Source organism: Hyperolius riggenbachi, chromosome 12 (assembly GCF_040937935.1).
Source record: "Hyperolius riggenbachi isolate aHypRig1 chromosome 12, aHypRig1.pri, whole genome shotgun sequence".
Taxonomy (NCBI): Eukaryota; Metazoa; Chordata; class Amphibia; order Anura; family Hyperoliidae; genus Hyperolius; species Hyperolius riggenbachi.
Window position 1 is genome coordinate 212,411,656 of NC_090657.1, and position 13,237 is coordinate 212,424,892.

At 41.1% G+C, this 13,237-nt stretch overlaps 1 protein-coding gene and 1 long non-coding RNA gene across 5 annotated transcripts in view; one reads left to right on the forward strand and one right to left on the reverse strand.

Moving 5' to 3' along the window:
- The window catches only part of LOC137541819 (uncharacterized), a 743,120-nt gene that overhangs the window by 346,095 nt on the left and 383,788 nt on the right, over positions 1 to 13,237 (forward strand). The gene's annotated exons all lie outside the window — the stretch shown is intronic.
- Positions 1 to 13,237, reverse strand: part of LOC137541817 (alpha-N-acetylgalactosaminide alpha-2,6-sialyltransferase 2-like) — a 174,861-nt gene that overhangs the window by 53,069 nt on the left and 108,555 nt on the right. For both annotated transcript variants that reach the window (XM_068263340.1, XM_068263341.1), the window contains exons 5-6: positions 12,565 to 12,703; positions 3,152 to 3,255 (exon numbers count right to left, since the gene is read on the reverse strand). In XM_068263340.1, coding sequence (XP_068119441.1) covers positions 3,152 to 3,255; positions 12,565 to 12,703 — 243 coding nt within the window. The remainder of the gene's footprint in view (positions 1 to 3,151; positions 3,256 to 12,564; positions 12,704 to 13,237) is intronic.

Sequence of the window (13,237 nt, forward strand, 5' to 3'; positions counted from 1 at the left end):
GTGGGAGGTGATGAGTTAATTTATTGTGTAAATGTAATGTTTGTATATGTAAAATGCTTTTAGGGTGTAGTTTACTATTTGGCCACAAGATGGCCACAGAGTGTTTGTTTACATGCGACCTGTAAGCGTCCGGAAGGACGCTTACAGGAAGCAGTAGGAGGCTGGGAGACGCACAATGATCTCGCTGTTTCTGAAAGAAGCAGCAGATCATTGCGGGGGCTAGATCAACGAACGGGAATGGATTTTCCCGTTCATTGATCTCCGGGCGAGCGGGCGGCGGCGTGCACGAGCGGCGGGTGCGCGCGCACGAGTGGCGGGAGCGCGGACAGCGGCGGTAGCGCGGAAGGTACGGATTTCTCCTTCCCTGGTTTTTTAGGAGGGAAAAAAGGGGCGGAGAAATTCGTACCGCTGGGGGTAAAGTGGTTAAAATCTGATCGTTATGTCAATTGATGCTTAGTCTACAATGACCCAACAGTGAGATGTGAAATAAGAATATACTGGGATAAGCTTGGACCAATTTCTTTAGATTCTTCTACTTTCTGTTGCTATCTTCTTCTTTCCTTTAGCTCCTATTTTTCTCTTCTCTTTTTCTCTAATCTTCAACTTTTCTTCACTGAATTGACAACACTCTATTGGCTTATGCTGCTGATTTTCCATAAACATAATTTCTAAAAAATGTTAAATAGGCTATTGTTTGTTAATCCATAACTCTTATTCTGTACTGTGGCTGGATGTTGTAATGGTTAAGGGCTCTGCCTCTGACACAGAAGACCTGGGTTCAAATCTAGGCTTTGCCTGTTCAGTAAGCCAGCACCTATTCAGTAGGAGACCTTAGGCAAGTCTCCCTAACACTGCTACTGCCTATACAGTGTGTCCTAGTGGCTGCAGTGTGTCCTAGTGGCTCTGGTGCTTTGAGTCCGCCAGGAGAAAAGCGTGATATAAATGTTATTTGTCTTCTCTATGCTAAAGGAGATTATTCAGATGTTTCCATTATTTCTAAATATATATCTTTGTGATTTCTCCTGTATTGCTCAATATAATTTCAATAAAAACGATTGAGATTAAAAAAAAAATTGCTAAACTTAAAACGCTCAAAAATTGCTTTTTACTGAACACTTAATGGCTGCAAAAAAATAACCAAACTCACTAGGTGATTGTGATGGCCAATGTGAACTAACCTTGAGTCCTACGGGAGAAAAGCGCTTTACAAATGTCTTCTTGTTGGAAATGCTTACAAACTAGATGATCAATGAGCTGTTAAAGATCCTTGCTGGCATGCAAACTGTATGCTGTTCAGCTATTTTTGGTTGGCCCAGGTTGCATATGATTTGCATATCAGTTTTCATCAATCTTGGTAAGAAATAAGAACTGTATATTGATGAAGATGGTTTCATGACTGCTTAACGTTACTAAACGGGGAAGACCCACACGTAAGATTGCACTGAAAGGTTCCCAAAAATGATACTGACTGAACTTCTCCTTATAGATGCAATAGAATGGGCGGGCGACACATTAGATGCAGAATGGCTGCATGTATCGAAGCAGGTTGTTTCTGCGAAATTGGGTAATGCTTTGCTACCCGCCCCACACGATTTCCGGAGCCCAATTTACTTTTTCCTCTAAGTTACTTCAACTGAAAGTGGGAATAGTATTTAACGCCGCGGCGGATTTGAGCAGCCCAGCTCATTGGCGGCATTTATATACAATACTTATGCTACATGTAGCCCTAGGGCACTATTGGTCTGACATGTTGGAATCTTCTAGATTGCCATTGTAAGCAGTCATTTATCTGTATAGGAAATGGATGATAACACCCAACATACTGCTCTGTTTAGCCTACGCCAACAGACAGGGTGCCATATGTCGCTAAGTAGGGTCTTTTTCTGCGACTCTGATAACCCCTTATTGTGACCTACTGACAGTGGCCACAGGTGACTGCTTATCGCTGCCACCTCTCCCTGCTGACTCTGCTTATCGCTGCCACCTCTCCCTGCTGACTCTGCTCATCTCTGCCTTCAGAAGTGCAGCCACCTCTCCCTGCTGACTCTGCTTGTTGCTGCCTTGGGAGGCGCTACCACCTCTCCCTGCTGACTCTGCTTATCGCTGCCACCTCTCCCTGCTGACTCTGCTTGTTGCTGCCTTGGGAGGCACTACCACCTCTCCCTGCTGACTCTGCTTATCGCTGCCACCTCTCCCTGCTGACTCTGCTTATCGCTGCCACCTCTCCCTGCTGACTCTGCTTGTTGCTGCCTTGGGAGGCGCTACCACCTCTCCCTGCTGACTCTGCTTATCGCTGCCACCTCTCCCTGCTGACTCTGCTTATCACTGCCACCTCTCCCTGCTGACTCTGCTTATCGCTGCCACCTCTCCCTGCTGACTCTGCTCATCTCTGCCTTCAGAAGTGTGGCCACCTCTCCCTGCTGACTCTGCTTGTGGCTGCCTTGGGAGGCGCTGCCACCTCTCCCTGCTGATTCTGCTCATGGCTGCCTTCACAAGCGCTGCCACCTCTCCCTGCTGACTCTGCTTATCGCTGCCTTAGAAAGCGCTGCCACCTCTACTTGCTTCCTCTGCTCATTGCTGCCACCTCTCCCTGCTGACTCTGCTCATGGCTGCCTTCAGAAGCGCTGCCACCTCTCCCTGCTGACTCTGCTTATCGCTGCCTTAGGAAGCGCTGCCACCTCTCCTTGCTTCCTCTGCTTATTGCTGCCACCTCTCCCTGCTGACTCTGCTCATCTCCCTCTCACCCTGTTGTCTGGCCACATCAGGCTCATCCTGTCATCTGACCATCTCTGCCAAACGATTTATGTTGTTGATGGACATCAGGCTTATGCAGCGTTATAAACATTCAGGGCATATTCACAGTGGGACGTTGCGTTTTAATGTGGAGTTAAAGTTGCAACGCATCTGCAATTAGAGGTAATGCACTGTAAGCAGTGAGTTACCATAATGCAACAGTTTTCAACGCAATGTGAATGTCCCATGGGATTATCACAGCAGTGCGGTAAGACTTTATAACACAGCTCCGCAACGTCCCACTGTGAATGTGACCATAATAATCTTGGTGACCAAAAATCTGGGTTCTTTTATATCAGATGATCGTTCTGTTCTTGCAGCAGCAGGGTGTGGTGACAGTATGCTGTCGTATACTCACTCTTTGCCCTTGTCTTTGCCCTGGTCCACGGTGGTGTTGGTGAGCGCAGCTCTGACGATTAAATAGTCCCTGTCGTGATCTGGTAATACAACATAACGTGTTTCCTGTAGAACCAGAAGAGATGTTAGGTACCCAGATTATTCACACTCTTCCTCCCTCTCCCACTACATAAATCAAGTACATTGAAATAAAATGAAAGCAGATCTACGTTAGTAGTACTGTGTATGGTAAATGTAGATTTGGGCAAGCTCGCACCAGTCAGTAGGGGTAGTAATCTGCAATTAGCATGATTTCACAGAAAACAATGTATCAGTGCGCTCACTTAATAATAGTCCTGAATAGGTTAATAAAAGTCCTTTTACTTAACAATTAAGTCCTCTGGATCGCAGCATCAGTCACCAAGCATAAGATGTATTCCAGATATTTCACCCAGATACTGCGCTCACAGCTTCAAACCGGCCTCATTCCGTATTATAGCTCAAAGAAAGAGGAAACACAAAGGACATAGCATAATACTGTTTTGACAGGCTTATTCCTTCCCACAACACCCAGTGCTGTAAGCAATACTTTCGTGTGTTTCCACCCACAGGGTCTCACAGGTCCTCACCGTTTTACGTGGCTGCCAGATCACAGACAGCTTTATAAACCCTATGGTGTCACCAGGCACACAAGTGTGTCAGCAGACCAGATATCCCAACACCTTCACTCATGGACTCTCACCTGCTCAAAATGCCATCCAGATTATAAGACAGCCTTAGCGTTTTTCTTGATTGTCAAACCAGCACCTCACCCGCAGATGGATCTCCAGCACACCCTTTGCTCTTATTGCCTAATGAACTGAAGAGCCTCACATAGCGTAAAAAAGTACTTTAATTTAAAAATTTTAAAATCAGTGCACTCACATGATCCAAAAAGTTTTCAAGCATAAAACAGAGCAGAGCCCCGGAGCTACAGACGTGCAGAGCTGGCGTGGATAACTTTGTTTTATGCTTGAAAACTTTTTGGATCATGTGAGTGCACTGATTTTTTAATTTATAATCTGGATGGCATTTTGAGCAGGTGAGAGTCCATGAGTGAAGGTGTTGGGATATCTGGTCTGCTGACACACTTGTGTGCCTGGTGACACCATAGGGTTTATAAAGCTGTCTGTGATCTGGCAGCCACGTAAAACGGTGAGGACCTGTGAGACCCTGTGGGTGGAAACACACGAAAGTATTGCTTACAGCACTGGGTGTTGTGGGAAGGAATAAGCCTGTCAAAACAGTATTATGCTATGTCCTTTGTGTTTCCTCTTTCTTTGAGCTATAATACGGAATGAGGCCGGTTTGAAGCTGTGAGCGCAGTATCTGGGTGAAATATCTGGAATTAGCATGATTGCTCATGACGGGAGGTAACGCCTAACCCCAAGTAGACCACTAAATTTAAAATACAAAATGTATTGACTTTTATTGTAAACAAACTTCTTTTTTTTCCCCTTTTATCAAAGAGCCCCCAATGTCTCAGCTTTTACCTGGTTTGCTGCAGTTACAATGCAAAGCATGATAGAAGCCGAGTATCTAGAGAGCAGTAGGTGTATGCGTATGGGCCAGAGCTCATCGGCTCCACCCAGAGGCCAGTGTTGTGAATGATAGTATGCAACAGTCTTAACTACTTTAGCCTTCAGTCCTTTTCACTTTATGCATCCGAGCAAAAATCAACGCCCATTAATTAACCTATAACTTTATCACTACTTATCACAATGAACTGATCTATATCTTGTTTTTTCCGCCACCAATTAGGCTTTCTTTGGGGGGTACATTTTGCTAAGAGCCACTTTACTGTGAATGCATTTTAACAGGAAGAATAAGAAAAAAACTGAAAAAAAATCATTATTTCTCAGTTTTCAGCCATTATAGTTTTAAAATAATACATGCCTCCATAATTAAAACTCACGTATTGTATTTGCCCATTTGTCCCGGTTATTACACCATTTAAATTATGTCCCTATCACAATGTATGGCGACAATACTTTATTTGGAAATAAAGGTGCATTTTTTTCTTTTTTGCATCCATCACTATTTACAAGTTTAAAATAAAAATAAATAAATATAGGAGCGATGAGGACGTGTGCTCCGTAGGCTCCGATCACAGTCTGAACTGTCCGGGGCAGAACTCCTGAACAACGCAGAAGTAACCCCTGCAAGAAGCACTGAGAGGTATAGGAGGACCTCCGCTACATCCCGCATGTCAGCCGGTCAGGGGAAAGGGAGAGATACTGCGGCTAGATCGCTGGACTTCTTCAGGCCGCGGGGAGCCTCAGCAGCCAAAATGGCCGACAAGCAACAGGAGCAGGCCTCACAGCCGCCAGAGGCAGGATCCACTATCCAACGCACGGACTTTACCTTAAAAGATATCACTGACCTGCTTGCTGACTTAAAAGCCTCATTCCAAAAAGAGATAAGATCGGCTGTCTCTAAACTGTCAGCGCAGATTGATGAGCTGGGAGACAGAACAAACAGACTCGAGATAAGAATGGATGAAACGTCAGAGGCCATAAACGGATTACAAACGCAAAGTTCACTCCAGGAGGAGAGGATAACCAATAACGAAGACAAACTGGAGGACATGGACAATCGTGGAAGAAGGGAGAATATCAGAATAAGGTCAGTTCCGGAATCCGTAACAGATATTAAAGGCTATGTCTTCGCTCTGTTTAAAGCGCTCCTGCCAGATATACAAGATGAACTGCTAAGATTTGATAGGATTCATAGAGCGCTGAAGGCTCCTAAAAATCCAGAATGGGCAAGGGACATTATTCTCAAGATGCATTATGCGGAAGCAAAAGAGGAAATAATCAAAGCAGCAAGGAATATGGGTCCGAACGGAATAGGGGAGTACAAAGCCCAAATTTTTCCTGATATATCTCCAATAACTTTAGCGAAAAGGCGCACTCTCAGACCCATAACCTCAGCACTGCAGAAGAGAGCAATTCCCTATAGGTGGAGATTCCCTTTCGCCCTGGCTTTCAATATGGGCCCCAAAAGGTACCTAATATACACCCTGCAAGAAGGCTTAAAGGCTCTTAGAGAAAATGGGGCGCATGATAACTCAGAGGAATCAGCGATGGACTCCACAAATAAATCAAAAAGAATGAACAGAGACTGGCAGGAGGTACAGCACTCAGCACACAAAAAGAGCAGAGAAAACCAGCACACTCCTTCTAAGATCCCCAGAGCAACTAAAACATCCATAGACACCACCTGATTGTGCAACAAATAGGATCCGTATGTGATGAGTCTCACCACAAACTTTAGCGGAAAGCCCAAGCTCTTTCCATTGAAGGACGGATAAAAGTTACACTGTTTCTTCAGAAGCTTCATTCAGATACTGAAGAAGAAGAGGAGGCTGAGTATGAACAAACTGTCACTTTGACTATTTAGGCCCCATCCTCTCTCTATACTCAAGAAAGTAGATATAGATACGGATAACAATAGATAATAGTGTTCAGGAGTTTACCATTTTTCTCAAATGTAATATAGATATATTAAGATAGTTCAACTGGGTTAGTTGTGCCCCACAACTTGACTTCTCTCTATAATAAGGTCAAAGTATATTTATAGCTTCAGTTTTTATAAGCTATAGGTTTAGTATAAGTTCAGTTAAAGCTTACCTTTAACTTTGGTTATATATGTTACAAATACATTCTTACAGTTCATATAATACAGCTAAGGGGAAAAACAATATGTTAACTCTAAATTTACCAACATTCCAGAGCTTTAAAGGAGGGGGAAACTCAACAAAGATTAAAGGGAACAGGTCCAGGAAAAGAATACACCAGAGCAACACTAATCTTAACGCAGGATGGCTCAAATGAAAATAATATCACATAACGTCCAAGGCCTTAATAGTCCAATGAAAAGGGCAAAGTGTTTGAATTTCTACAAATCAAAAAAAACCTTGATTATTATGATACAAGAAACTCATTTTAGGAGATCTTCTTTCCCAAAATTTTATCACAAATTGTATCCGGAATTTTATCTATCAAGCCTTACTACGGCTAAGAAAAATGGGGTTGCAATTTTACTCCATAAAGACATCCCATTTAAACTCCGTAAGAAAATAACAGATACAGAGGGAAGATGCATCTTTTTGGAGGGGGACCTGGAAGGGAAACCAGTGATTATAGGGAACCTATATGCCCCATCAACCAAAAACAACGCATTTTTTAAGGAAATTAACGAGATACTTCAGAAATTTGATAATGATAACATAATCCTAGGTGGGGATATGAACCTGGTGATAAACCCTAAAATTGATTACCAATCCACATCCCCTACTAAAGAAAGATCGGCACCCCCCAAATCTTTTATTAAGAACTTGAAGGAATTCGGTCTGACGGATACCTGGAGAGAGATACACCCTAAGAAAAAAGAATTTACATTCTTCTCTCACCCTCACCATAGCTCATCTAGACTAGATTACATTTTCACTTCCAAAATCTTTACTACTAGGGTTAAAGAAGCTAACATTATACATTCCTCAATGTCAGATCACTCTATTGTGCTCGCAACACTCACCTCCCCCTTTAACCCTGCACCTAAGCCTAGATGGAGAGTCCCACCTTTTATCTTGCAAGATCCTAGAAATGTACAAAAGCTATCCTCCTTATTAGAGGAATACTTTCAATTTAACAAACCAGATGACACAACTACCAGTAACTGGTGGGACGCACACAAGGCATTCATTAGGGGCCACTTTATCAGCCTAGCAAAATCCATTAAAAAAGATAGACAGGCTAATAAGGAGGCCCTTGAGCAGGAGTTACAAACTTTATGGGAATCATACAACCTCCATATGTCTAAAAATATATTGAGGAGAATCAATGATGTTAGAGAAAAATTAGATATAGTAAACACAGAGGAAGTTGCTAAATCCTTTAGATGGCTAGGATACAACAGATACTATCTAGCTAACAAAGCCAATACTCGACTTGCTAAGATCCTGACAGGGAGGAACAGAGCTAGTAAATTTAGCCCACTTAAAATCCCAGGAGGAGGGGTAACACATAACCCGTCCAAAATAGCAGATCTTTTCAGGGAATTCTATGCAAAATTATATAAAAATAATAAATCTTCCACAAAGGAAGCAATATGAGACTTCCTTAAACAAATAAATCTCCCCCAGCTCTCCCAACAACAACTAGACTTAATAAATGACCCATTTACCATTACAGAAGTCCTGGGAATTATAAAACATTTAAAACCTCTGAAAGCCCCTGGACCAGATGGGTTGAATGGGCAATATTATAAATCCTTTCAAAAGATAATAGCCCCACATCTTCTACAATACTTGACATCAATAAGAGAGGGGAAACAAATTTCTCAAACCTCTAATAATGCAACAATAACAGTTATACCCAAAGAGGGCAGAGATCAAACACTTTGCAAAAACTACAGGCCGATTTCGCTTATAAACGTGGACCATAAAATACTGACCAAATTGTTAGCAGACAGGATCAATACCTTCCTACCCCAACTGGTTAACTCCGACCAAGTAGGTTTCGTTAAGGGAAGACAAGGCCCAGATAATATAAGAAAGATTAATAATATCATTTATCAGACAAGTCGAAAGAACCTTCCTATGCTACTGCTGGCGGTTGATGTAGAAAAGGCTTTCGATTCGCTAAATTGGGATTTTCTATTGGCAGTCTTGACAAAATTTGGTTTCAAAGGCCCCTTTCTCACAATAATAAAGAATTTGTATTCTAACCCTTCGGCTGCGGTCCTATCCTCAGGTTATTTCTCGGAATCTTTCCCAATCAAGAGAGGAACTAGGCAAGGATGTCCCCTCTCCCCGGCCCTTTTCATCCTTGCCTTCGAAACATTATTGGAATCTATAAGATCAAATCCAGATATTAGAGGGGTACAAATTAGGGGGAATACGTATAAATGCAATGCTTTTGCAGATGATCTTCTATTATCTTTAACAGAACCAGTGATCACCCTACCTATTATAATGCAAACATTGAAACTTTTTGGAATAGCGTCAGGTCTTAGAGGCAATCAGGAGAAAACTGAGGCCCTAATGATAAATTTTCCACCTCAGTTAGAAGAACAAATCAAAGAGAATTTCCAGTTCACCTGGCAATTAAAAAGTCTCAAATATCTAGGAATCCAGGTCTGCTCAAAATTAAAGGATGTATATGACACCAATTACCCCCCACTACTCAAAAAGCTAAAACAGAAGCTCATCTCTTGGGGAAACCTAAAGATATCTTGGATAGGAAGGATAGCATCCATAAAGATGATCATATTGCCCAAAATACTCTATTTGTTTAGAGCGTTACCTATAGAAATTCCTAATAACCATCTACAGCCCTTACAAAAAGACATATTCAAATTTATATGGGGGAAAAAGAAACCTCGGATTGCAACCTCAATAATGTATAGACACAGGATGGAAGGAGGGTTGGGAGTTCCAAATATCTTGAGATTTTATCAAGCAGCGAGATTATCCCAACTTATAAGCACGACTTTTAGGGAACATAATTCCCAATGGGAGGAGATAGAGAACCACAACACAGGACCATATAAGATAAGAGAAATTATCTGGTTCAGGGAAATTCCTAAAGAGGTCAAAAACAATGACAACCCGATTATATCTTCAGCATTTAAACTCTGGAATCAGCTACGCTTTAAATATAAGCTCATATCCATAAATAGCCCAATAGCTCCTATAACCAGAAACCCAGATTTTACCCCGGGACTATATTATCCAGAAACTTTTAGCTGGTGGTCAGACAACCAAATCTACAATTTTTACGATGTAATAAAAAACAATAGGAAAATGGGAAACAAACTGACCCCCCCACACAAGGAATTTCTTAAAAATGCACAAATCAATCACTATATCTCACAGCAATGGAAAGCAGAACTCCCATCTTTAACCACATTAGAGAGAGAAATAATCACTAAAGGAGAAGTAGTTAAGTCAATCTCTATACTCTATAAATTACTTATGCAACCAATGAAAAAAGAGAAAAAACTTTACCAGAAACACTGGGAAAGAGATCTAGGACAGGAGTTAGATGACTTCTAATGGGCCCGGATATGGAAGAACACTTCAAAGTGTTCCAGTAATGTCTCTTTGACAGAAACTTCGATAAAAATTTTATTTCGCTCATATCTAACCCCAGTGAGAATAAATAAATATAAACCATCCACTCCTAGCTTTTGTTATAGAGGTTGTTCAGATTTGGGGGACTATTTCCATACATGGTGGACATGCCCCATTGTACAGAAACTATGGAGTAGAGTGTTTGATACAGTGGAGGAATTTTGGGGGCAGAATATTACACCATCCCCGCTAGTTGCATTATTAAACACAGGCCTACCCAGTCTAAAATGGGAAGAAAACTACCTTTTTACCAAAATTTTAGTGGCCACCAGATCACATATAGCAAAATCCTGGCTTACTCGAGAACTAAGTTGGGAAGCTGTAATACAAAAAACGAATTATATCTGCATGAATGAATATATATCCGCTCTGACAAAAGGGGACTCATCCTACTTCTTCTCGATTTGGCATCCCTGGCTGACCTCCAAATATGGAGATCATCTCCATGCTACTTTTGATTCCCTAGATACCAGGCATAGTAAGGAAGAGGACTCTGGAATATAGAGAGCAGGAAGAAGTACAATTTTGGGATTAAAATTGGCCATTCCCCTCCCCCCCCCCCCCCCCCCCTCACTTTAGTAAAAGTTAGGTACCAGTCTGAGAGTCTGACTTTAATCAAAAAATACCCAAATTTGGAGAAACCCTTTTCTCTTTTGCTCTTTTCTTTTTTCCCTTTATACAGGTTACTATCAAAGAACTGAAAGATGATTAATAGTTAAGTGGGAGAAGCCCCACGGATATATTATTGATATTTTGATATCAAAGTGAACAGTTTTACAATGATAGACAAATGTGTCGGTTAGTTAACTTGTTAGTTCACTTAAATTTGTTAAACTGTTGTAAAATTTTCAAATTTTCAAATTTGATTATTGGATGTCATATCAATGGCTATGTATGTTTTAACCTGCAATAAACATCCTTTTGAAAGTAAAAAAAAATAAATAAATATAAATATTTCATCTTTACATTGATATTTAAAAAGTTAAGACCCTTCGGTAAAAATTTACTTTTTTTTATTGTAATGGTGTTTTTCTTTTTCCATCCTTTCACCCCCAGGGACGGAGAAATCCGTACTTTCCGCTTGCCCGGAGATCAATGAACGGGAAAATCCATTCCCGTTCGTTGAACTAAGCCCCGTAATGATCCGCTGCTTCTCCGCTAAGCAGCGCGATCATTGTGAAAAAAAAAAAAAAAACTTTCACAGCCTCCTAGTACTTCCTCCAAGCGTCCGGAAGGAAGGTCGCATTAAACAAAAAGTTACTGTTGCCATCTTGTGGCCAAATAGTAAAACTACACCCTAAAGCATTTTTCACATACAAATACATTACTTATACACACAAAAATAACTCATTACCTCCCACACTCCCCTTTTTTTTTTTTTTTTTGTAATTAAAAAAAATAAATAAAACATTTACAATTAAAAAATATACATAAATAGTTACCCTAGGGACTGAACTTTTTAAATATTTATGTCAGGAGGGCACAACACTGTTACTTTATAAACTATGGGCTTGTAATTAGGGATGGACGCAAAACTGAAAAAAATCCACCTTTATTTCCAAATAAAATATTGGCGCCACACATTGTGATAGGGACATAATTTAAACGTTTTTATGGCCGGGACAAATGGGCAAATACATTTCATGGGTTTTAATTACAGTAGCATGCATTATTTAAAAACTATAATGGCCGGAAACTGAAAAATAATGATTTTTTTCCCACATTTTTCCTATTTTCCCATTGAAACATATTTAGAATAAAATAATTCTTGGCATAATGTCCCACCTAAAGAAAGCCTAATTGGTGGCGGAGAAAACAAAATATAGTTCATTTAATTGTGATAAGTAATGATAAAGTTATAGACGAATGAATGGAAGGAGCGCTGAAAGGTGAAAATTGCTCTGGTGCTCAAGGGGTAAAACCCCTCAGTGGTGAAGTGGTTAAACATTTTGAAAGTCAATGAAATAGTAAAAACTTTAAAACTTGATTTAAACATAAAATAAAACTATGCAATATGATCTAAAAAAAAAGTCGTTTTTTAAGGAGAATGGATACAATTGCTTTTCTCAGCTGTTTATAATTTCACCTCAGATGTGATGTGATTTTAACCCCGCCCCATTCCCAGCCGAAACCAGATGCAGGGCCTATAACATCTTGGAATTGGGCTAATCAAAACTAGCAGAAAGTGCTGCATACAGTATGCAGGAAATGCGGAATAGCATGGCTTGAGACGTTTCCCTTTATGGTTTGCACATTACCTCTGTCCGCGGCAGCTTCTTGAAACCTCGATCATTGTAAGCATAAAGTGAGTTGAATAAAGTGTTTGTGGAAAAGAAGTAGAAGGAAGTCCGAGCTCCAACATCCTGTTCATAGTCCGTTGTGATGGCGCCGTTCACCCTGCAGAGGACAAACGGCGGCTCAGTCTAGAGAGACAGGGCTTGATTCACTAAGACAAATAGCATGCCTTATCCGAGTTAACACTCCTTATCAGAGATAACACACCTTATCAAAGTTAACTTGCCTTATCAGAGTAGCATAGAGAGCACTACAAACTTATGCCTGCTAATTGGCAATGATGAGAGCTCCACTCATCCTGCCCTGAGCCCCTGCGGGTTCGTAACGCTCACTGTGCTACTCTGATAAAGCGTGTTAACTCGGATAAGGAGTGTTATCTCTGATTAGGCGTGCTAAAGGGGAACTTCAGCCTAAACATACTGTCATCAAGTTACATTAGTTATGTTAATTAGAATAGATAGGTAATATAATCTCTTACCCACCCTGTTTTAAAAGAACAGGCAAATGTTTGTGATTCATGGGGGCTGCCATCTTTGTCATGGGGGCAGCTATCTTTTTGGTTGATAGGAGGTGACAAGGAGCAGGAGACACAGTTCCAACTGCCCTGTGTCCTGATTACCCCTCCCAGCTGCACAC